The sequence below is a fragment of the Juglans regia genome, chromosome 6 (assembly GCF_001411555.2).
Source record: "Juglans regia cultivar Chandler chromosome 6, Walnut 2.0, whole genome shotgun sequence".
Lineage (NCBI taxonomy): Eukaryota > Viridiplantae > Streptophyta > Magnoliopsida > Fagales > Juglandaceae > Juglans > Juglans regia.
The window spans coordinates 5,424,795-5,448,638 of NC_049906.1; the positions used below are offsets into that span (position 1 = coordinate 5,424,795).

At 41.5% G+C, this 23,844-nt stretch overlaps 2 protein-coding genes across 2 annotated transcripts; both read right to left on the reverse strand.

The window, feature by feature from the left end:
• Positions 1-967: 967 nt before the first annotated feature.
• On the reverse strand, positions 968-6,436 carry LOC109019977. Its single transcript, XM_035691050.1, has 8 exons — positions 5,946-6,436; positions 5,413-5,623; positions 4,617-5,321; positions 3,780-4,499; positions 3,108-3,709; positions 2,831-3,020; positions 2,216-2,758; positions 968-1,996 (listed from the first exon to the last, which is right to left on the reverse strand). The coding sequence occupies exons 1-8, from the start codon at positions 6,299-6,301 to the stop codon at positions 1,403-1,405; spliced, it is 3,921 nt and encodes a 1,306-aa protein (XP_035546943.1). The 5' UTR covers positions 6,302-6,436; the 3' UTR covers positions 968-1,402.
• LOC109019978 (TMV resistance protein N-like) lies at positions 6,429-22,224 on the reverse strand. Its single transcript, XM_035691051.1, has 6 exons — positions 21,685-22,224; positions 9,141-10,251; positions 8,736-9,014; positions 7,615-8,616; positions 6,682-7,491; positions 6,429-6,593 (listed from the first exon to the last, which is right to left on the reverse strand). The coding sequence occupies exons 1-6, from the start codon at positions 22,188-22,190 to the stop codon at positions 6,447-6,449; spliced, it is 3,855 nt and encodes a 1,284-aa protein (XP_035546944.1). The 5' UTR covers positions 22,191-22,224; the 3' UTR covers positions 6,429-6,446.
• Positions 22,225-23,844: the final 1,620 nt, after the last annotated feature.

Consider the following 23,844-nt stretch of genomic DNA (forward strand, 5'->3'; position numbering starts at 1 on the left):
GAGCATAAACTTATAGGACGAAATTTATCAAAACTCGATGGATCCTGCACTTTCGGAATAAGAACAATAAAGGAGGAGGAAAAAAACCTGGGTAGTGGCACCCCACTAAACAAATCTCGCTCCGCCTCAATCACATCATGTTTAACAATATCCCAACAATCAATATAGAAAGCCCAACCAAACCCATCAGGGCCTGGACTACTTAGCTTAGGAATGGAGAAAATTGCTTCTTTGACCTCATCCTCAGATAGTGCCATACAAAGCATCTCATTATCAATATTCGAAATGATTGGACCAATTAACGAAGACAGATCTGCATTATCCACCCCTGTGTCCCCTGTGAGAAAATCATGAAAATAGTTTGTGGCACCTTGATGTACAACCTTGGCAGTCTCAAAAACCCTCCCATCTGAAAGCACCATATGAGAAATAAATTCTTGCTTGCGCCTCTGATTAATCACTAAATGATAAAAGCGAGTATTTTGGTCTCCCTCAAGCATCCAAGTCTTCTTTGCAATCTGGCTTAGACGTGTTGCCTCTCGATGCTCCCAAAGCTGCAACTCAATTTTGGTCACCAAAAATTCAGCAGTACCTGGAGTTGATGTTCAAGATTATCATATCTAGCCTCCAGGTCCTTTAAAATAACCTCCACGCATCCAAAATCGTTTTGTTCCAAGCTCGTAGGGCCAACTTGGTTCGCTTAAGTCGGATAACCAGCTTCAAAAGACCTGTTGCTGAAACGGGCCTATTCCAAGCCTCTTCAACACAAGCCAAAAAACCATCATGTGAGCATCACATATTCTGGAAACGGAAAGGGAATGGACCATAGGACGTATGTGGCCTATCAAAATGTACTACCATCGGATAATGATCGGAAGTTTTCCTCCTCAAATATTCTAGTTGCACAAACAAAAACTGAGAAGAGTAAGCATTATTGATGTCCTATAGAATTTGTTATGAACCTCAACGAAACTGTAATGGATATTAGATTGGGAAAATAGTCATAACTTGGGGTTTTTCAAGGCACCCCAATTCCTCCATCAAAGTCAAGCCAAATAACATTTCAAATATTATTTTACAAACCACTACCTCTAGCATCTATACTGGAAGACACCCCTCATAATCGACAACAACCAAAATAAGGCCATGGGCCAATTTCTACACCCAATAGCTGGGGCCATGGGCTACTAGAACAACTTATTAACTCAAATGAAACAAAAAGGGCAACGACTTAGCTAGAGGCCCATAAAGCCCGACCCAACTTAATTGTGTGCATTACATTGTTCACCTTTTCAAAGAACCCCATCCTCAAAGTTGAGGGCAAAACGCACGGAGTATAGGCAAGGAGACGAGCAGCGGAGCCAATAGAAAATTCCTTACCAATCATTGAAATGTGAGTTTATTATTGCACAACTTGTTTTCCCTTGTCTTGTAGCGTGGGATCAAAATTGGGTCTTGTTATTGATGTTGTCTCATCTTTATGGCGGTTTTGCTTATTGCAATGCCTTATTGTTTCCTTAAACTCAGCCTCATCGTGCAGGTACAGAAGACGAAATCCACACTTGTGCACTCTCAAGCTTGGGCAGTCACTAGCAATGGAGGCCTCTATTCGAGTGCATTGGTTCAACCACTCTGGAAGTGATCCTTTTGGTATAAATGATAGCCACATTATCTCACCTTGATGTACCAACTTGATTTCTTCCTCTGTAAATGGGCGATGGGAATGTAGATCAGGTTCCACACTGCTAATGTCTGTATCCAAAAGACATAGGAGATAATGAGGATTTCCTAAATCCAACATTTTAACATGGGCTGCCTTATCATCCTCGTATACCCAAAAAGAAGCACACATGGCAAGCCCCAGCCAATTATTGTCATTATAAAAATTAGGAGGTAACTCAAATCCCACTGAGGGATTGTTGCTGTGATAGCTGAACCACTCCGTTATTCCACATGGAAGGAAACAAGAACTGTATTCAAAGTTTCTATGGAAGGCCTGATAAATAGAAACAAAAAATTCAATCCATTAGTGTTAAACAGGTTAAGTGGGGAAGGATTCAAATGGCGATTGAGAGAACCTAATTTTTTTTTTTATCTTTTCAAATCAATCTCTTTCAAAATTCTCATGATCACAAAAGTCATAATGATCATGTTTAACTACCTCTTGATAGTATATATTTCAAAGTAATTAATGCATATTTATATATTTTATTACCTCGCGGTTTTGGTACTGATAAGGCGGGGTAAAGCACTTGAGATATGTTTGCTCAAACTCTTCCATATCTTGACAGTATAAGGGCCGGAGGCTACAATTTTGCACTGTCAAATTAGGGCAATTACTTCCAAAGAAAGCCTTAATCTGACTACATGGGCTGCACAAGCCATCTCTCAGACGTCCATGCGGTATATAGACTAGCCAAAGGAATCCACGTAGATAAAACCACATGCATTTTTCTTTAGTAAGGGAAAGGACAGGGAGACGCTCAAACCCACCTAAATCAATATCCAATATACAAATAAGCTCCGGAGAAACATTGGAATTGGGATCTTCACGAGAGAGATAAGTCGAATGTTGATCATCGTGGATTGAAAAGGTAGCACATAGAGCAAGCCCCATCCAATTTCTATCATTCATGACATTTGGAGGTAGCTGGATATTCACAAACGCCCCCTTACTTTGATGGTTGAACCACTCCGGAACTTTTGTCTGAGGCAATATAGCGGTACTCATACAGGATGTGGAGAATAGATTAAAGACCTGTAAAACAGAGCATGGCTCTAATGAGAGAGAGAGAGAGAGAGAGAGAGAGAGAGAGAGGAAATAAAGTACCGTGACTTCAAAATCTTTTTGAAGGAAGTACTCAAAATCAGTTTTCAATGAGAAAACTGAGTCACTGGTGCAGTCTAGATACCCAGGTGGTAGAACTATTTCAACACCATTTCCTGAAGCAGTGCTATTTGAAACTCTTTCATTCGAGAGTTTACAAATAGATGGGGGTTTCGGCAAGGATTGCAAGCGCCTACAAAATATCCCAAGTAATTAAATTGGTTTCATGTGGGGAATACGAATAATGATGCATTCATATAAAGGGCTGACAATGGATTACCTTTCAATTACGGGAGAGTGACCTGAATAAAAGTTGCGCTCCCTGAATTTAGTTCTATTACCACGGGTTTTCAAAAAGTCCAATTTTTTTAAGTAGGATAGATAATAGTTGCCATATTGGTTGTTTGGAACAACTACTGCACACTCTGCCATTGCTTGAACGAACCCTTCCACATCTTGTTCGTACATTAGCCGTATCCCACACATTTGAGTCTCCACACTTGGGATGTTGCATTTAACTATAGCTTTAACATGATTCCATTGGTTTAGCTTATTGGGAAGAATCGTTGGTGATACATAATGCACAACAAGTAATTGGTTTGAGCTCCGCAGTATGAATCTTTGGACTAGATCAGGTTTCAAACAACCTTCATTGCTATCCAAATGAAGAATACAACCGGCAAGAGTTTTTGGATTTGAATTGTTGCGAGAGTCTGCTGGACAACTCAAAACAGCACATACAGCAAATCCCATCCAGCTCTCGTTATTATACAAATTCGGTGGCAGCTGGATTTCTATTGAGGGTCCATCATTTCGATTATTGAACCATGGTGGTATTTCACCTTTAGGAAAGAAATATCCATGATAATCATTTTGGAGCCCCTGTAACATTAAGAATTATGGTGACTTGATGTTCAATGAGTGAGAGAGAGAGAGAGAGAGAGAGAGAGACCTCAAAGAGTGTTGAAAACAGAGTCTCAAAGTTTCTTTTGTGAAAGATGGTTGATGTTTCCAAAGTGTAGGCTTGGTTCTCTGCTGATGTGGGGTGAGACTCAACATTACTAGCAAGACCTGAGTCCATTGAAGTGCATCCTTGATCTGTTTGATTCGAGAGTGTACAATCTTGTTCCACTATTTCTTTATGAAAGAGACCCCAATTGTCAAAAAATGAGACTTGGAAGTGGAGCAACAAATGCATAAACTCTTCCAAATCTTGTGTAGAAAGGAAACGGAGACCACAATTGTTCACAATCCAGCCAGGCCAATCGCTCATAATTGAAACCTCTATGTGGTTGCAGCACTGTATTCTCTCTGGAAGCCACTTAATTGGTATATAGAATAGCCAAACAAATCCATGTAAATGTAACCAGTACTTGAATTCTTGCTTGGCAGTGCGATATTCATGGATAGGTTTCAAACTATCTATATTCGTTTCAAAAAAACATATAAGGTGGTGAGGAATTTCTGATTCCAGACTTTCAAGAAATTCAACTTCATTCTCTTGGGATGTAAATGAAGCACAAATAAGAAGTCCCTCCCATTCAGAATCATTATGCATATTTGTAGGTAGCTCGATCTTCACTGAAGGTCCTCTGTCTTGATAGGTTAAGAAGTATGGAATCTCACTAATTGGAGGGAAACAGTGATCACATGCAAATAAGAAATCAAATTCCTGAAGAATAGAAAATAAATGGCCAGTAAATAATGATAAGAAGAATTAATATAAGAGAGACAATACATAAACATAAGAATCCAATTAAGTGGAAAATAGATAGACATTCAAACTAACCTTCCTGGGATTATGCAGAAATTTCATACATTTTCTTATCTTTTGGTTCAGTATGCTGAGATGATTACCACTTTTTTCCTTTATCCTGGTTCTTGTTGATAGCTCGTCGTCGGAGCTATCACTTATGTTGGTTTCCTCTTGATCATCAATACGACATTGCGCACATTGAGCCTGATGATTAATGAGCCTGGAATAGCGAGGACACGTGGCTGCACATTGAGCTATTGTTCCAACAAACTCTGCCATGTTGTCTAAATATACAAGTTGGTGCCCACACTTCTGCAGAATCAATCCTTGACTACCAGTACCGTAAAAGGAGGCCCGCAGGTGATCGCATTCATTCAAACTTTTTGAAAAGGAAGCACGTGGAATATATGATACCCAAATGAAGCTATTGTTTCCGAACTTGTTAATTACAAAATGGGAAATCATCATCTCCAACCCTGTGTTGCTTGTCAAAGTACATCCGAGGATATAAGAAATTTCTGAGTCGGCCGGATCATTGTCATGATGGATGAGAGGTTCATTATTCTTGTTGACAGTGAAAACAACACATAGAGCTATTCCAATCCAATCAGAGTTTTTATTCAAATTTTGAGGTAGAGGGAATGGTACTGATGAACCACCATGACAGCAGAAGTATTCCGGAATCTCAGATTGCAGAAAACAATTGTTATATGGATGGAATCTATTAATATGGGTGTCCTGAAAAATAGAAACGAATGAAATTGTAATATTGAAGCATCCAATAATATGAATGGGGAGAGAGAGAGAGAGAGAGAGAGAGAGAGAGAACCTGAAAGTGATTTAGAACCAAATTCACAAGAGAGGCTTTTACATGATCTCCTTTGCTGAATTCATTCAAATACTCAGCTCCAACATTAATAACATTAGAACTCAAATCTTTAGAAACCCTTCCAGTAATTATTTGAGTCAGGCATTTCTCAAATAAGTCATCATTCTCTTCTTCACTATTTGATTGAAGCTTTTTCAAGAATTGATTTGTCCTACATTTTTCCAATTAATGAGAAATAAAGAAAATAAAACATATCAGTTCTGAAGCTTATAAAATTAAAGAAAAACTTAAATTGTTTAACCAAAAGATAAGAAAATGTGCAAAAAGAATAGAGCCATTCTGCTGGTAATATTGAATTGCGCTCAGTTGATACAGCTTGATCATAACCATAGTTTGGCAAATTATTGACTTGATTTACAGAACTTCGGAGATAAAAAATAAAAGATATCAGTACTCAAGCTTATAAAATTAAAGTTAATGAGTCTGGCTCCAGATTCATTGGAAAATTAAGTTGTTTTAAGGAAAAACTTAACCTTTCCGTTGAGAAGTAACCAAAAGAACCGGCCCGGCTTTCTTCTAGTAATACTGGATTGCACTCACTTGATACAGCCTCATAAACATGGTTTGGTAGATTGTTGGCTTGATTCTCAAAACTTCGGAGAAAGCTTTGATGGTGGCTATCCGGACTCCTTAATACGCAGCCTACTATTGTATGGACAAGCCCTTCCAAGTCTTGCTCGTATACTAAACGGATTCCACACATTACAACCTCCATATTTTGATTGTTGGTTCCAAATGAAGCTCGGATCTTGCTCCGTTGATTCAACTTATCAGTGAAAAAGTCACGAGGTATGTGGAACAAAAAAAGTCTACTTGGCCCAGCAATCATCGTGTCGAGGGTGGGGGGGAAGACCAAAAAACATTCGAGATCCTCATCATATGCATCCAAATGACCAAAGATGAAGCGGGAAACACTTGTCTGGTCGCGGATAACATAGCTAACACATACAGCAAATCCCACCCACCCCTTGTCATCATATAAATTCGGAGGCAAATCCCACCCACCCCTTGTCGACACTAACTACTGGCCCCATACCCATGATGCCATGATGTGTGAACCATAGCGGGGATGCACTTAGAGGAAAAACATACTTGTGCATGTTGCTTTTTGCATAGTTTACCTGTAAAATATAGGGATATATATCACGTTTAGAGAGAGAGAGAGAGAGAGAGAGAGAGAGAGTGAGAGAGAGAGAGAGAGAGGGAGACCTCATAGCATCTGAGAAGCAAGGATTGAAGATCTCTTTTCAGACGGATGGTCGAGTCAGTACTGTCAATGCAGCTTCGGGTCTCGGTAGATATAGGAATATTGCTAGTGGAACTAATTGAGTTCTTTGAGGTGCATTCTAACATTTGATTTGAGGTAAAATCTTTATCCAATAGATTGGACCCACTAGATTCAACTTCACCAACATTCTGTGGCAGCAACTGGCCTAGAAAGGACATTAAGGAACCACTTCGTGGAGTGCTCTGGAATTTTAAATACCCCTTTCCATCGCAAATGTCTTCGAGAGTCATTTTCTTAGGGGTTTGAACTGCATCGATAAACTCGTGGGCATTTTGCTCGTATACTAGACGAGCCCCGCACATTTTCACCTTCACGAATCGAGTCAATCGACTGTCAATCGTAATTGAAACCTCAATGTAACTTAATGTATCCACCTCATGATTTGACCTTTCCTCAAACCATATTCGTGGTACGTATATCCAATATCCTGCTGGCGTATCAAAGGGGCATTTAGGGAAAGTTTTCTCTAGGGGTTCTTTTAGCGGACCTTCATCAGTGTCAAAATGAAACACATGCTGTTCGTAATCTTCTTGATCTGTTGACTCCCAACTTTCAAGGTCATAGATTTCAAAGACAAAATAAAGAGCACATCCCAACCACTTTCTACTATCATCCATATCCTGATGCAACCGGATTGTAATCGAGGAACCCATTCTTTGGTTCTGGAACCACATTGGAATTCCTACTCCTCTTGAACCACCCCCGATGACTCTGGCAAGATCAATGTTTGCCTGTGAAAAATAAATTTAATTACGAAAAAGAGGAAACAGAAATTAAAGCCTATATATGATATTTAACAAAGGATGGGACTTGGGAGCAATTTGATGGTGCATGCAAGAAACTAACATATATACCTTAATGGTTCTTTCATTCATTAGTTTTCCTTGTGCAGCTGGTAACGAAAACGTCCCACTCATAATGCTGTGTTTCGATTGCCGGCGTAGCTTACCGGTCACAACAAGAGCCGTTCCATTTTTTTTAAAATCAACATGAGACAGTCCTGATTCGTCTGAAATTATACCACTAATTTCATTAGAATATTCTTTCAATGAGATACAATCTTCAGCAGCAACATTTACTATATTTGACGGAAGTTCTGGCAAAGACCGAAGCCAGATACAGCGTCTCAAGAAAAGAACTCTAAGCTTCGGAAGTTGAGAGATGCTTTCGGGTAAGAGCGTGAAATCGTTTCCACTTAGATCTAGAGCTAGCAATGATGACAATCCACTTAGGTCACTGGGAATTGCTCCATCTTCTAAATGGCAAAAACTCAAGTTTAATTTGTTCAAGCAGCGTAAACCTGAGAACGAATCAGGCAACACAAAGCCAATGTCGCAACTCGGCAAGAAACAACCGAAGAGTAGGCCGAGTAGCGATTGAGCTGGCAGACCAGAACATTCTTGGCAGTTTAGCATTTTAAGGTTCTGCAGACGTAAAAAGGAGGATGGTACTTGCCTTATAGCAGTTCCACTTATATCAAGCTCTTCCAGACGCTCCACATTCCCTAGGTCCTCTGGCATTTTATCAAGTTTACAGCAACCATCCAAATGAAGTTGAGACAAACGTTTCAGATTTCCCACACTTTCTGGAAGCTTCTCGAGTCTGGAACACCCAGAAAGAATCAATTCTTCAAGGAAATCCCAACTAATGTAACATGGAAGACTTCTGAGGGATGTACAATATTTCAAATTCAGAACAATAAGGCGTCTGAGATCTCCAACCGATGAGTGGAGCTTAAGCAATTTTGTACATCCTCGAAGAATCAGCCTCTCAAGATTTGGGGCTCCTGTGAAGTCCGGGGTCTCCATCAAGTATCGAGAGTTACTAAGGTTAACGAGTTTTAGCTTGTGCAAACTCTGGGATAAAACAATAAATCAATATGAGGAAAGTTTATGCAGAGCAATTAACTTTACAATTTTTTACATAAAAATGGAAGGATAAGGACACTGCTCGTATAAGTGAGAATATATGTTACCTTAATTCCCTGCCATGGTTGCCCAATGTGGCTGCAACACATATTGAGTTCAACGAGTTTATCAGGCGGGAAACCCGGTGGCCAAGATTTTAAAGGATATCCATGCCACGCCATATCCCGCAACTCTGTAGAAAGATAACTAAGGTCTTGAGAAAGGTGCACATTACCTCTGATATTGAGCAATCTTAAGCTCTTCAGCTTCGAGAAGACATCAGAATTCAAGTGTAATTCTTCTTGTGGAGGAGAGTTTAGGACTATGCCTTGAATTCTTTTTGTTCCCTAGTAACCAATTAAGAAGAAAGATCAATTGGTGTAGTGTAGTGCATGACAGTCATGATCAAGACTTCGATGGCGGGCATCAATATATACAATTCTATAGTTAGTTTATTAATACCGTACACTTACACTGTTACTCTTCAGCACTCGCAGGATATCCTCATCATGCCACAACCGACTTCGTCGGCCAGGATCTTCAGGAGATTCAAGCCGAACAATTTCCCGACCCATATCTTCGAGTAGATCATGCATCCACAATTTCGTCCCCGACTCAGTTATAAGAGACTTACTGATCAGAACGTCTATGCCGATGTTTGGGTCGTAATCAAATCTTTCTAATATACTCTTCACATGATAACGATCCTCCCCTTTGTAGAAACATGCAATATCTAGAAAAAGGTTTCGCTCTTTTTCCTCCAGCCCATCAAAACTTATTTTAAGTGTGTCCATGATTTTTCCATCAGGGTTTGCTTTTAGTCTACTCACAGCAGATTCCCAAAAATCTACCTCTCTCTCAAACAAGAATGAACCCAGAACTTTAAGAGCTAAAGGATGGCCTTTAGCATAATGTATAATCTGCTTGGACAATCCCACAAAATCTTCTGGAGGGAGTTCTTTCTTGAAGGCTTTCCAGCTAAAGAGTTGGAGAGCTTCATCATTATCCAATCCTTTAGCCCTATATATTTCAGTTTTGGTCAGTCCATGTTCTATCAACAGACGCTCATTTCTTGTTGTTATAATGATACTACTTCCTGGACCGAACCAATTCCGCTCATTTGCTAATGCTTCTAATTGTTCGGATTTATCCACATCATCGAGAATGACAAGAACCTTTTTATAACACAGTCTAAGACTTATCGTATTCTTTCCCCTGTCAACGTCCTTAATATCAATATTTCTTTCCATCAAGATATGAGAAAGAAGTTCGTTTTGTAAAGGAATCAGACCATCTTTTCCAGTTCTTTCTCTGACATTGGCAATAAAACTACTGGCTTCAAATTGACTGGAAAATCTGTCATAAAAAGCACGTGCAAGAGTGGTCTTACCGATACCACCCATCCCCCAGATCCCTACAAAGTGAACATCATCATCTGGCCTGTTATTTAAGCACAAGCACTCCAATTCCTTTACGCGAGAGGCTATTCCAATAAGGTCCTTGGAGACACAACTAGTTGAGACTATAGAGTTTAATTTACTGAGTATCTTTCCGACAATGTCTTGAATAGCTTTTGACTCGTCCCTGCAAATTAGGAAGATCGAAAAATAAATCTCATTGACAGATCAAAGTTAAGAAAAGGCAAAAATTCTGTAAAAGTGTTAAATAATGTTTGGTTAGTAGCTTAGTTCATGATATATTCATATATATATATGTGTGTGTGTGTGTTTGTGTATGTGTGATTCAAAAGCAGTACGTATATAGTCAAAAAAGGGGTGAAAAAGCAAGATGTACGTAGTATGCAGCTGTTGATTTCCTTTTCTTTCTGTCTTCCTTTGTGTGTTAAATGTACGTGTTTATCTTTTTTACTGCAATGTTATTAAAAGTACTGCAGAGAGGCGAATATATGAAAAAAAATAAAATAAATAAAGAACAAAGGATTTTGGATTCTTGAAATTAAGCCAGCTCTGGAGTTGGGAGCCTTAATTTGTGAGCGCCAATTCAAATATAGAGAGAACTCAATACAAATATACAACGGTTTGGGAATATGGTCTGTAATAAGCCCAGCCCACCCAGCCCATTTTCTTTTTTTTAACCCTTCCCTTCTCCTTCCTCTCCGAAAATTGCACGCCCTCAATCTTTTTTTTGAAAGAAAACCTCAATATTTCATAGATAGAACTCAAGCATTACAATTTCTCTCTCTAGCCAGATCTCTTACAATAAATTCTGGCATCTCTTCTATCCAAACTGCTTTTTCTGTAAAACTTAGAGCCTTCCTAGCTAAAGTGTGTGATACTGTATTTTTCTTTCTGTAAGCAAATTGTAATTGCCAATCCGACATCCTATGAAAAAAGAACTTTACATCTTCAACTAAAGATCCCACACCAGACAACTACTCATCTTCCTTTTGAACTGCCACAATCACAGTCTTAGCATCACTTTCGAAGATTGCATTATGAATATTAAGTTCACTACAAAGTTCTAGAGCCATCCTCAATGCATAACTCTCTGCCACCATTGGGTGTTCAACGTTGTTCTTTTGATCACAGACAGCAACTAGAGCTTCTCCTTCCTCATCCCTGATATTAATTCTCACTCCCATTCTTCTATCCTTCACATCCAATGAAGCATCCCAATTTACTTTTACTGAGCTTAGGCCTGGTTTCTCCCATTTCAATGAACCCCTTCCACAAACTTGGCCCTGATTGTCATGTTTTTGTAGAGCCTGAGCAAACTTGTAATCAATTAGAGTTTCACTTGCCTTATGTAGTAAAGCTTTTGGGCAAACTACTTTCTTTTCAAACACAAACAAGCCTCGTCTCATCCACTGTCTTCTAAACAAAACTGCCACAAGTTCCAACTGCTCCTTGCTCAGCTTGTTCATCAATCTGATCCTTCTTTCTCTGGTACAAACCCTCTCCCTCACCTCCAAACCCCCCCCCCCCCCCCAACGCACTCACACACAAGATTCTCTCTCTCTCTTCAATTCTCTCTCTTACACACACCCAAGATTCCCCCTATCTCATCTCTCTCTCTCTCTAACCCTCCGTATATAGACATATATATTTTTACTTTTATTTTTTTATTCTCTCTTTCCCTTTCTCTCTAAATCGTATGTGAGTGGATTTTTTCCCCGGCCCAAAAGAATTTTCTAGGCCTAGCCAATTGGGGGGACTCACTAGAAGACAAAATAATAGAGAAGAGCGAGGGACAAGAGGGACAAGAAAGGACTAGAGGCATGGAGGTATAAGCGGAGAATGAGAGAGAGTAAAATCAGGAGAGAAAAATTGATGATTTGACATAAAGTAAGGGAAGGTAATGTATAAGATGTCAGGAGAGAAAAGAAGGGAAGTAACTTAAAGCCAAGGAGAGGGGGTCAAACACACAAGACAGACATCCCTCACCACTACCAAGGGAAACCTATAGATTGCGAACTTTTGGACTCTAGATTTTTCTTCGGACTTTTGGGTTCTACTTCGACTTCTTCTTCAACCTGAGAGCTCTAGAGAGAACTTCTTCTCCAGGGAATAGATCTACAGCTTCCATTGTACAGTGAGAAATGAAAGGCTATGAGACTATAAACAAGCTTATTATAATGCAATATCCCCTCACCAAACCCCCGTGAACGTAGGCTTAGTGCCGAACCACGTAAATTTGTGTGTTTATCTCTCTTTATTTTCTATATTTAAATATTATTTCATTGCCATGGATATACGAATCGACATCGTATAGTCGCATCGGACCATTGCTGGGGGCTCCACACAACACCAATCAAGGCCCAGCTCTAAAGACCTGAGTTGCCAGAGCCTGGCCCAAAGGCGTGTGAAACATGACGTTAATAGTGGCACCGTCTGTGGGATCACTATAAATCTTACATGTACTTCGTATGTGTGCGACAACCCATTCCGGACAACTTCGAAGAGACACAGAGGAAGCCATGGAGGCAAGGGTGAAAATCATGGAGGAATGGGTGACAAAGCTGACCGACAAGATGCGCTAAATAATCTCCGAATGAGCAAATGAAAGTTTCTAGATAAGTATATTCAGCCTTTCTACTTTTATGTTATATGAAAAATACTATTGCACAAAAAGGGGCGAGTGAACTCTTTCTTGCCTAGGCAATGCACATGCACTTAAGTGCTTTCCATACACACAATGCATAGGGCCGGGAACCCAGATTCCTTAGCCACACAAATTTTGAATATTAACATGACCACACAATTTACAAGAAGAAAAAGGCCGGGATACACAGAACAATCATGTGAACCATGGACAGGGACCCAAAGGGCACTGTGCATGTAAGTGAATAGTGAACTGTTACGTGCACAGTGCACTGGAGCAAGTGGTCGTGCATGGCATGAACAGTGCCATGCATGTACCACTCGGGTGCATGTTTTCGTGCACCCAAGAGCTCACGGCACCCATCCACGAGTCCAGACCACCCGCCGATGGCCTCCGCTTGGACCACTAGCGGTTTCTGACAACAACCTTGTCGGACTACACCGGCGAGAAGCCGTGTATGGAGGTACCTTGGTGCACTCCCCTCTACTCGCAGGATAAGGGCTCGGCCCTGCCACGGCACGGCTTGGGAAGAACGTTGCCGGCTGCCACTTGGCCTACTGGCATTATCAGTCTCCGTCGGCTACCCACCACCGAAGTTGGCCAACAGCCGCCTCACACCTTGGCTTACAGCAGCAGGATAATTTGAAGTGCCACGGCCCCGCCGTGGCGTAGCGTGTCCATGTGGGTGTTGTCTGCGACCACCCCTCACGGCAGGGACCCCTTAGCTCGGCCACACTCATGGAACTACATTGGCTAGAAACTCCTCAACCCAGCACGGCTGTGGCGCAGCGAGGACAACGGCAGCTCCACCTTGACTCGTTGGCGTCTAAAGACTTCAATGGGTTGGCCTCTGACCACCCCGAGCCAACGGCAGCTCTACCGTGAGCTATGTGCACTCCTGCGGATGCACGGCCGTGCAACCTCCATGGTCACTAACAGGTAGGCACTACACGTCCACCATGCGCTGCGGCCAAGGACTACGCAACCATCACAAGTGCGCGCACCAAGCACTTTGGCCATATGCACAACAGCCGAGGTCCTCCTCTCCTTGGCCATGTGCACCACCCCTTTACATGGCCAGAGAATGTACTCCTCGACCATGTGCATCACGGCCAGTGGATATACTCCTTGGCCATTTGCATCATGGACACCAGCCACGTACACTGGACTCCACAGCCCGTGCGTTTGTCGCCAACAACCCATCTGCCAAAAATATCTAGACCCCACAGCCAGGGCACTTGTCACCAACAACTCATCAATTGCCTGCTCTTCATCTACTCGAACTAACCACCTCTGTGTTGGTTGCTATAAAAAAAAATTGAGAAAGAATAAGAGGAAGAACAAAGAAAAAAAAAATGGAAGCAAAAATAAAACTGAAGAGCAAGGAAGAAAGGAAATGGCAAGCAGCAGCAGGCAACTTCGGTCAAGTAGCGGACATGTAGCAACAAAAAAAAAACAAAAACAAAATAGAGGAAGAAGGAAAAAATAAAGCAACAGCGGGAAAATATCAATCGCAGCAGCTACACGTTCTGGTTTGTCCCCTTCAAAACTCATGTGAATTCTGTTTTACTAAAGTAATTATTTCCTGTAGTGCGAAACATCAGTTATACGACCCAACACAATATGTCCAATTAGCGTAACTTACAACGACAAAATCAACTAAGTTCCATCAGGAAAGTCAACTCTACTACACGAGAATTTCATCAACAACTTACCTCTCCGCGAGGAAAAAAGGGAAAAATATGCCTAAAAGATTGTCTTATCTCTCTCGCGGAGGAGTTTGGGTCGGTCCTTGATCTCCTGAAGATAAAAATTTACTTTCATCTTAAGCGTCAATAGGCTTGAGCGGGTTCAGTAACAGACTGCCCGAACGACTTACCTCCTTACGGAATACCATAGAGAAATGTAGGTCTAAAAGATTGTCTTATCCCTCCCACAGTGGAGAGCGGGATCAACCTCACGATTCCCTGAATGAATTACCCTGACCACCACTGCTATGAAGTGCATAATCAACACCAGCCTGAACCAAACCTACCTTTTCCTGTGATGTCAAAGGGCGGGAGCGGGTCCAGTAACAAATTGCCCGAACGACTTACCACCCCACGAAGGATGATAAGCGAGCAGGCAGCTCAACCTCCTCGTCTGGGAGAGCGGGACTAGCCTCGAGGTGGCCGGAATAACTTACTCCGACCTCCATCACGGTGAAAGAGCGGAACAGCTACATCGTTGTCCAAATTACCTCCCCGCGGGGCTACAAAGGAAAAGGTAGGCTTAAAGGTTGCATTACCTTCCCTCGACGGAGTGCGGGTTAGGCCTCAGCTACCCGAAGAAAAATATTTACCTTCCTCGTCAGTGTCAACAGGCGAGAGCGGGTTCAATAGCAATATGCCCGAATGACTTACCACCTTGCGGGATACCATAGGGAAAGGTAGGCCTTAAGGTTGTCTTATCCCTCCCAAAGTGGAGAGCGGGATCAGCCTCACGGCTACCCAAATAACCTAACCCAGCCCCCGCTAAGACGAAATGTGGATCAGCGCCAGCCTGACCCAAACTTACCCTTTCCTACTATGCTAACTAGCAGGAGCAAGTCCAGTAACTGACTGCCTAAACGTTTTACCTCCCTACGGGACACCATAGGGAAAGGTAGGCCTAAAGATTGCCTTATCCCTCATGCAGAGGAGAGTAGGACCAGCCCTACGGCTACCCAAATACTTAGCTCGACCTCCACCACAATGAAAGAGCGGACCAGCCACATCGCTGTCTGAATTACCTTCGCAGGGGACAAAGAGACGGGATGGCATGAGGCATTTCGACCTCTCCCTAACGGAGAGCGAGCCGAGTCTATAGATTGCCTGGATAATGAAGAGAAAGACACGAATATCATTAACGAAATCTACATCAACGAGATAGTCATCAGTAGCTTATCACCCCCGCCAAGCAAAAGGGAAAGGTAGGCCTTAAAGGTTGCCTTATCCCTCTTGTGAATGAGTGTTGGTCGGCCTTTGGCCACTCGAAGACAAAAATCTCTATCAACAGACTCTACATCAACAAAATCTTCATCAACGGAATCTCCACCAAAGGAAACTCCACCAACTCCAAACTACCTCCCCGCGAGGCGAAAGGGAAGAGGTACGCCAAAGACGGCTCTATCCCTCTCGCAGAGGAGTGCAGGTCAGCCTTCAGCCACCTGACATATTTATCAACAAAATCTCCATCAACAGGATCTCTACCAACAAAATCTTCATTAGTGGAATCTCCATCAAAGGAATTTTCACAAACTAAAACTAATACTCTGACAATGCAGGAAGAAACAAATGGTGAGGAAAGCAAAAAAAAAAGGCGCGGCGGGGGAAAGCAACGGGAATGCAAGGAAAAGGCACCTAAAGCCGCACAAGCATCAGCAAGCAAGAAATGGGCTGAGGATGTAAACTCCCCAAATACTGAGACAAAAGATACAAGCATTAGCGGCAAGGGCAACAACGGCACACAGGCAGGACTATATGCATGAAACTAGGCAAGCGAAAGAACCCAAGAGAAATATAAAGATACGAACAAAGAAGGGCAACAATGGATCGAAACTGTCTAAGCAACTCTCCATCAACGCCTGCGGAAGGACGAAGGAAAGAAGCTAGTATTAGAGATAGGCAGAAATGGCATGAACAAAAGGCTAATGGCTAGTGGGGTCGAAAGGGTTAAACCAGATGCCAGTAGGGTGGGCCAAGAATCTTTGAACCCAGCCACAGGCCGTGACTACCTAAATAAAAATGATAACAGAGTATAATGAATAAAATCCAGACGGGAATGGTCATTCAAAACAGCAAAGTATAGCACAGTTAAAAGCAAGCACATCGTAGCCGGCCGGCGGGGTGGGTAGAAGCCCTATGAACCCCTTCACCCTAACTCCCTCGACCGGCCACCAAAGCAAATAATAGACAAAAAAAAAAAAAAAGACATAAAGAACAAGAAAGGAGCAAATGAAAGGGAAAGCCAAGGAAAAACGGTGGGACAAAGCGAAAGGAAAGGAAATGAAGAAGAAAATGGGGAGGGAAGCAAAAGGGAAGAAAAAAAGGGAATATGAGTGAAAGAAAAGGCAGTTAAGGAAATATGAGCGAAAGGACCGGAGCTAAAGGAAATAGGAACGAAATGAAAAGGCAGTTAAAAGGAATAGGAAAGGAAAAGAAGGTTAAAGGAAATCGGCAGGACAAAACGACGACATAAAGGCTTGGTAGAATAAAACCCCACCTAAAGACCGACAAGCAAAAAAACTGACGGCCCAACAGAATGAGGCGAGGCAAAAGAAAATAGGCTGAAAAATTCCCATCAGACAGGTCCGATAGGAATTGGCAAGGCAACTGTGAGGAGATTTTTTCCATTAAAGGCCAAGAGGCCTATAAATGAAAGGAAGTAACATCAAAAGCCCCGGGCCGGAGTAACGAGTCCCTAACCCAGCCCATGGAAAATCTCCTCTTTACACAACCTGCAGGAGGGATGGTGCTACAAAGGATGGGACTCGTCGATCTGAGGCCCCCCTCAAGTAGTGTACAGTCCTCGAGTGTCAGCCCGTACAGCAGGCATCATATACGGGGAGCCTTTGATCTGCTAATAGAAAGGGAATGAACGGACTAGAAGGGAGACAACCTAAGAAAAAGAGGTCGGATAACCACGCCGCATTAATAGCTCCACCACCCAGCCAACACGCCACATTAATGACGCCGCAATTAAAGACTCTGACACAAGGAACCATATTGGAGATGCGGACGTCATGGTAGCAAACACTATTCGCTCCTCAGGCCTTTAATATAAATAGCAGGTCTCAAGTACGATGATATATCTCTGATTCCTAAAGTCTCTTACTTATTTGCTACCATCCAAAAATACTTACTAACTTAGGCATCAGAGGATACCCAGTCCCGAGGCCGCCCTCTCAAAGTTGTAGTCTTCTCAACCTTGTGCAAAGCCTATTTTCAAAGACCTGAGTAATTGGAACTTTCCCAAAAGTATACGAAATATGACGTTAACACCATACATACATATATATATAATTTCTCTCTCTCTCTCTCTCTATGTAACCTCTACCCACTGCCACTGTTCTTTGTTGTTTCATCACCATCAACGATAATATTAGATAAATTCTCATTCCTCATAAATAGTATATTTAATGAATTTTGTATATAAAATTTCTTATAAACAGCACGTTCAAGAGTGGTCTTTCCAATACCACCCATCCCTAGATACCTAGAAAGCAAACACCATCCGGCCTAATATTTAAATATAAATTCATCAATTTCTCTAGATGAGAGTCTATTCCAACTTCTTGGAAACATGGTCGAGAATGTAGAATTTAATTTAGCAAGTATCTCTCCTACGATCTCTACAATAACTGTTGGCTCATCTCTGCCAAAATTAAGACGATTGAAATTAATAAAAGTCATTGCTCAAAGATAACACATTTCTATAACAATTAAACCCAACAAGAATATAATTATTAGCATCAAGCTAGCCATTGCCATGATATTGCTAGCTACACCATTTAATCGATGTAGGATTGTCCAAAAGAAAAGACGAGGTGGCCAGTTCAGTTTAGCTGAACTTGAAGTCATGTTTTAGTTATTTTATAGTTTTTGTGGGAGTATCTGTATTTGTAATTACTTAGGATTTAATGGCTCTAGCTGAATTTGTGAATGGGTTTTTGAGAATCATTGTATTATAGTTATGAATACTTTAACGGTTGATATATGTTGTAATCATTGTGTGTGTTTGTGTGTACGTATGTATATGTTTGAAGTGGAAGAAGCTAATAGAAAGTAATTAAAATGATTACCCATCATGTGAGGGAGGTTATTCCTCCCACAGTGTGCCGAGACGCGAGGGCCTGGCCCATGGGGCAAAGGCGAGCCTCGGGATAGCCCAGCAATAGTAAACCATGATAAAGGATAGGATGGACTGGGTCAAGAGGCCCATGGAGGAACGGCAATGTTGCCCTCACAAAGTGTGAGCCTTCCAAGTTAGAATGCTTGACACCTTTACTGGCAGACAAACCACACACGTAAGGTCAGAGGCAACCACTGTCACCCCTAGATAACCAACGATTAGAGAGAGAGAGAGAGAGAGGGCGCACCAGGATAGGGGCACGTCATATTTAATGACTAGCAGGGCTAAACGCCACAATGTGCACCCAGACCCATCAAGGTGCCCACGATCAAGCATGGTCGGCCTGTTGCTTGGTAGAAGGCAGGAAGACAGTAAAATCTAAGTACAAAGTGGCACGACCATGATCAGCTGGTAGGAGATCGCCCGCCTCTAGGGCCTCACTCAGTATGCCAACACGCTACAGCTGACAGGCGTTGGGGACCACGACGACCAGGTAATATACCCCTCCCCCCAGAGGTAGGGGCTTCTCTCTCTCAACACTACTTTTTTGCTCTCCTTCCCTAGAAAAGCTAGTCATCAAGATCAGCTCTAACTTAAGCATTAGAGGTGTCCCTCACCTCCCCGAGCCCCCATCTCTCCCATTCTTGCAGGTGAACTAGGGGAACAATAAAGTTGTTAAGGCTGCGAAACACGACATCAACAATGACGCCATCTGTGGGATCTATTTTATAGAAACGTGTCCTTCGTATGCCGGCAATAACACATTCCCAGACCACGCGAAGAGAAAAAGACCAGTTTGGGACCATGGAAGCAAGACTTACAGAAATGGGAGACTACGGCATTGCGAAGGGCTAATGAAGAGTTGGCAGGAGGAATAGAACCCAGTCACAACGAACACGTTGAGTCGTGAAGCGCCCTAGAAATCAACACAGCCGAGTAAGACTGTTCATCCGGGTTGGGTTTTTTCCCAGCCCAGTCGGGAAACTGGGAAACCGGATTCCAGTTTCAAGTTACGGCTAGGAACAAATCCAGGACGAAACTCGGGTACACTTTGTCCGGTACAACCCGGTACCCCTTTTTCTTCTAGTATTCTCATGAGTTTATGATGAATTACTTAAATGGTTATAAGGTGCTTGCATCATGGTGTGGGAAAAAAGAGGTCAGTCGGCTACATCAACAAAATGGTATTATGTCTAGTGCATACAATGATTCTTCTCTAGGATTAGAAGCCATTATTGTAGAACAGAGATCTAGACTTTTTGGCACGAACCCATCCCAATCATAAGGGAAATTAAGAGACTCAAATTCTACTTGGGGAGTGATTCAAAACATTCAAACTGAAAAAAAGGGAAACCCGCTGGTCCGGGTAAACCCAGATTTCATGGTCAACCTGGATGAACAGTCCTACAGCCGATGAAGAAAGACGCCAGATGCACCTCGAGCTTTGGGAGCTTTGAGACAAATATGCAGAAATGGCCAAGTGGATGGGAGCGTTAGCTTCCGTAGATCAACTGCTCACCAGCACGAACTTAACCTACAGTGCGGAGGTCATGGCCATCCCTGTCCCGCCTAAGTTCAAAGTCCCTCAGATGGAGATGTACGACGGGTCCAAGGACCTCCTGGAGCACTTAGAGACATTCAAAGCCCATATGACCCTTCATGGGTTCTTGGGCAAGATTGTGTGCTGATCCTTCCCGCTAACACTGAAGGGAGCAACAAGGCGTGGTTGGGGTGCCTACCACCAAGATATGTCGATAGCATCGGCAAGTTGGCACGCCTATTTCTAACTTAGTTCACGGTGAGTCAAAAGAGGAGACAACCAGCCACCTACCTCCTAACGATCAAACAGCGCAAACGTGAGAGAGGAAGTGAGAGAATTAGAAAGGCTAGAAGACAACAGGAAAATGGGGTTTAAATAAGGAAGGGCATGTAACAGGAAGTGAAATGACCAGCCGTCAAGAACTAAAGAGGCATGGCATCATGGGGAACCCAACCAACGCAAAGCCACAAGCGAGCTTAGAGTAGGCACCGTACACATGAAGGACACAGGCCAATGTGTGGGCAAGTGTATGGACGGACCATCACCTACCTAGAAACACCAAGAACAAAAGGATGGGAAGATCCCAAGGCTCCTATAAGCCATTATGGAGGTAACTAAACTGTTGCAGGGTGTTGGGAGTGTGCAAGGGAAGATCGAGTTGAAGAAAGCAAGCAGAACATGTTGAATTCTAACAGTGTGGTGGGAATTTGTGGGGTACTATGAGGGAGGTTATTCCTCCCGCAGAGGGCCAACACACGAGGGCCTAGCCCAAGGGGCAAAGGCGGGTCTCAGGCTAGCCCAGCAATCGGCAACATTGTACACACAAAGTGTGAGCCTTCCAATTCAGAAGTCCTGACACCTTTACTGGCTGACAAACCACGCACACAAGGTCAGAGGTGGCCACTGTCACCCCAGATAACCAACAACCGGACAGACAGAGAGAGAAGGTGCGCCAAGATAGGGGCACATCGCATTTAATGACTGAAGGGTTAACACGCCACGGCGTGGACCCAAACCCGTCAGGGTGGCCACCATCAAGCATGTCCAGCCTGTCGCTTGGCAAAAGACAGGAAGACAGTCCAATCTGGGTACAAAGTGGCACGACCACGATCAGCTTGGCAAGAGATCGCTCGTCGCCAAGGCCTCACCCAATATGCCAACATGCTACAGCTGACAAGCATTGGGGACCACCACAACTAGGTATATATACCGCTTCCCCTAAGGGTAGGGGACTCTCTCTCTCTCTCTCTCTCTCTCTCTCTATGTGAACACTATTTTTTTCTTACTCTCCTTCCCTAGAAAAGCTAGTAATCAAGATCAGCACTAACTTAAGTATTAGAGGTCTCCCTCACCACCCCGAGCCCCCATCTCTCTCATTCTTGCAGGTGAACCAAGGAAACGGTAAAGTTGCTCGATCCGTGAAACCATGACAACCAGAGATATATTTGTGTGTATTTGTGTGTAGATATGTGTGTGCTTGTGTGTACATATGTATAATATGTTTGAAGTGGAAGAAGCTGAGAGAAAGTGATTAAAATGATTACCTATCTCCGCGTAAATCCCATCCGGAAATATTGCCCACTTTCCTCAAAGCAGTTTTCCAGGTCTGCACATCCTCTTTGACAATCTTGGGATCTTTTTCATGTTCAGCAAAAGCTTCTGCAAAACTATATGTCTGGTCTCGTACGTGAGAGGGACTCACATGGTAGAAAATCGGAAGGACTGTCAGCCCCGTCGTTTCCATGCATTCAACAATCTTGGCAAGTTCAAGCAAGCACCAGCTCGAAAAAGCATAATTCCGTGAGAGAACGACGATTGCATACTTAGACTCTTCAATTGCTTTCAAGAGAACTGGAGCTATACATCTTCCTCGCTCTAGCTTTTCGTCGTCTCTGAAGGCGAAAATACTTTTATCTTTCAAAGTAGTATAAAGATGAGCCGTAAAATTATTGCGGGTATCCTTGCCATAGAAACTGAGGAAAACATCGTGTCTCCATTGAGGCAAAGAACTAGAAATTAAAGATGAAGTTGGGGCTGTTTGAGTTTTCATGGAGCTAGCGGAGGCTTGAAGATGGAAACTTACATAGCCATGTTTGCGAGAGCTTGGAGAATGATCAGTACAACAACATTATTATTGTAAGGTGATCACCTTTTTATTCTCCAAGTCTTGGTCTTTCTAGTCATGAGAAAGCGATCAAAATGATAGAATTAATTAGTTTCAATAATTAAAAAATAAATAAATAAAACTAAAAAGTATAGCGAATATTGCTTTTGCCTATAAAAGTCGCCATTGTGCTGCAAAAAGAGTGGAGGCGCTGGATCTAATTATTGAAAGAATAAAGATGAATTATAAAAGAAAAATTCTTTTCATTGATCACTATTTACTATCTCACTTCCTGCATTTTATAAAAAATACTCTCACATCTTATAAAAAATACTTCACATCTTATAAAATAATTATAGATATATAATGTGAGAATGAATAATGATTGATACATATCATTCATCGTTATAATAATGTTCTGCTTTTAATAGACTAGAGAAACTGTTCAGATGGAATTGCCCATACCTCTTGAATTTGTTTAAAAAACAGAATAAAAAATATATATCAGGGATTAAAGTATGAATTGAAAATTATATTAGAATTTAAGATATATATTTAAAGTAAAATTTGGTCAATATTAGCATGCATACCATTGGGTTTGGGGTAAATGATTTATTGTACATGCCTAAAGAGAACTATGTGCATCTCATCAGAGAATTACTAGATTTATCATAAAAAGATCTTCTAAATTAATGTGAGTTAATATCTTAAATTTTGTTAATTAATAAAAATGTTCTGATTCTAATTAATAGACTAGAGGAAAATGGTTAGATGGAATTGCCCGTGATACCTCGTGGATTTCCTTAAAAAAACAGAACAAATAGACAATGTCACGTCAGCTATTAATGTTAATTAGAGGGTATTCAGTAATAAATTAGTGGGTTGTCCGAAATGAGTTCTAGAATTAAATTAAAGATGTCGGATTCAGTAATTGAGTCCAAGACCTAATTAATTAGAGAATAGCCAACCATATATATATATATATATATATATATATATATACATATATCTAATTCATGGTGGGAAAATAGTGGGTTGTCCGAAATGAACTAATTGTTCTTATTAAGTATCTAAAATATTATCAGATCCTGTCATGCATACAGAGAAAAATGATTAATTATCGTGTGAAAAGGAGAAAAAATAATAGAAAAACAAGAAAGAAAAAAGTTACTTTTGCTTTATTTCTTTTAGCACCTTATTAATTATCTTTATCCTCGCACTTTTGCCGCCCGTCACCATTAGCCAATTATTGCGTATCTTTTATACATTCTGCTAATATAATTAGTTATATTATTTTTTAAAAAAATAAAAAAAATTACTACAATTAATCACATCAATAAAATACATAAAAAAAATATGTAAAAGTGATTATATATATAGCAATTAACAGAACAACACAGATGCACCGACAACTATTTATAAATGAGTGGTGCTACTCTGAAAGTTTTTTTAAAATATTTTTTAAATAATTTTAAATATTTTAAAAAAATTATAAACTTATTAAAAATTATTTTCTTAACTATTAAATAAAAAAAATTTTAAAAAAATACAATTCGGTAGAAGAATTCGGTATATATGCAAACTTGGTGGGAGTAGCGTT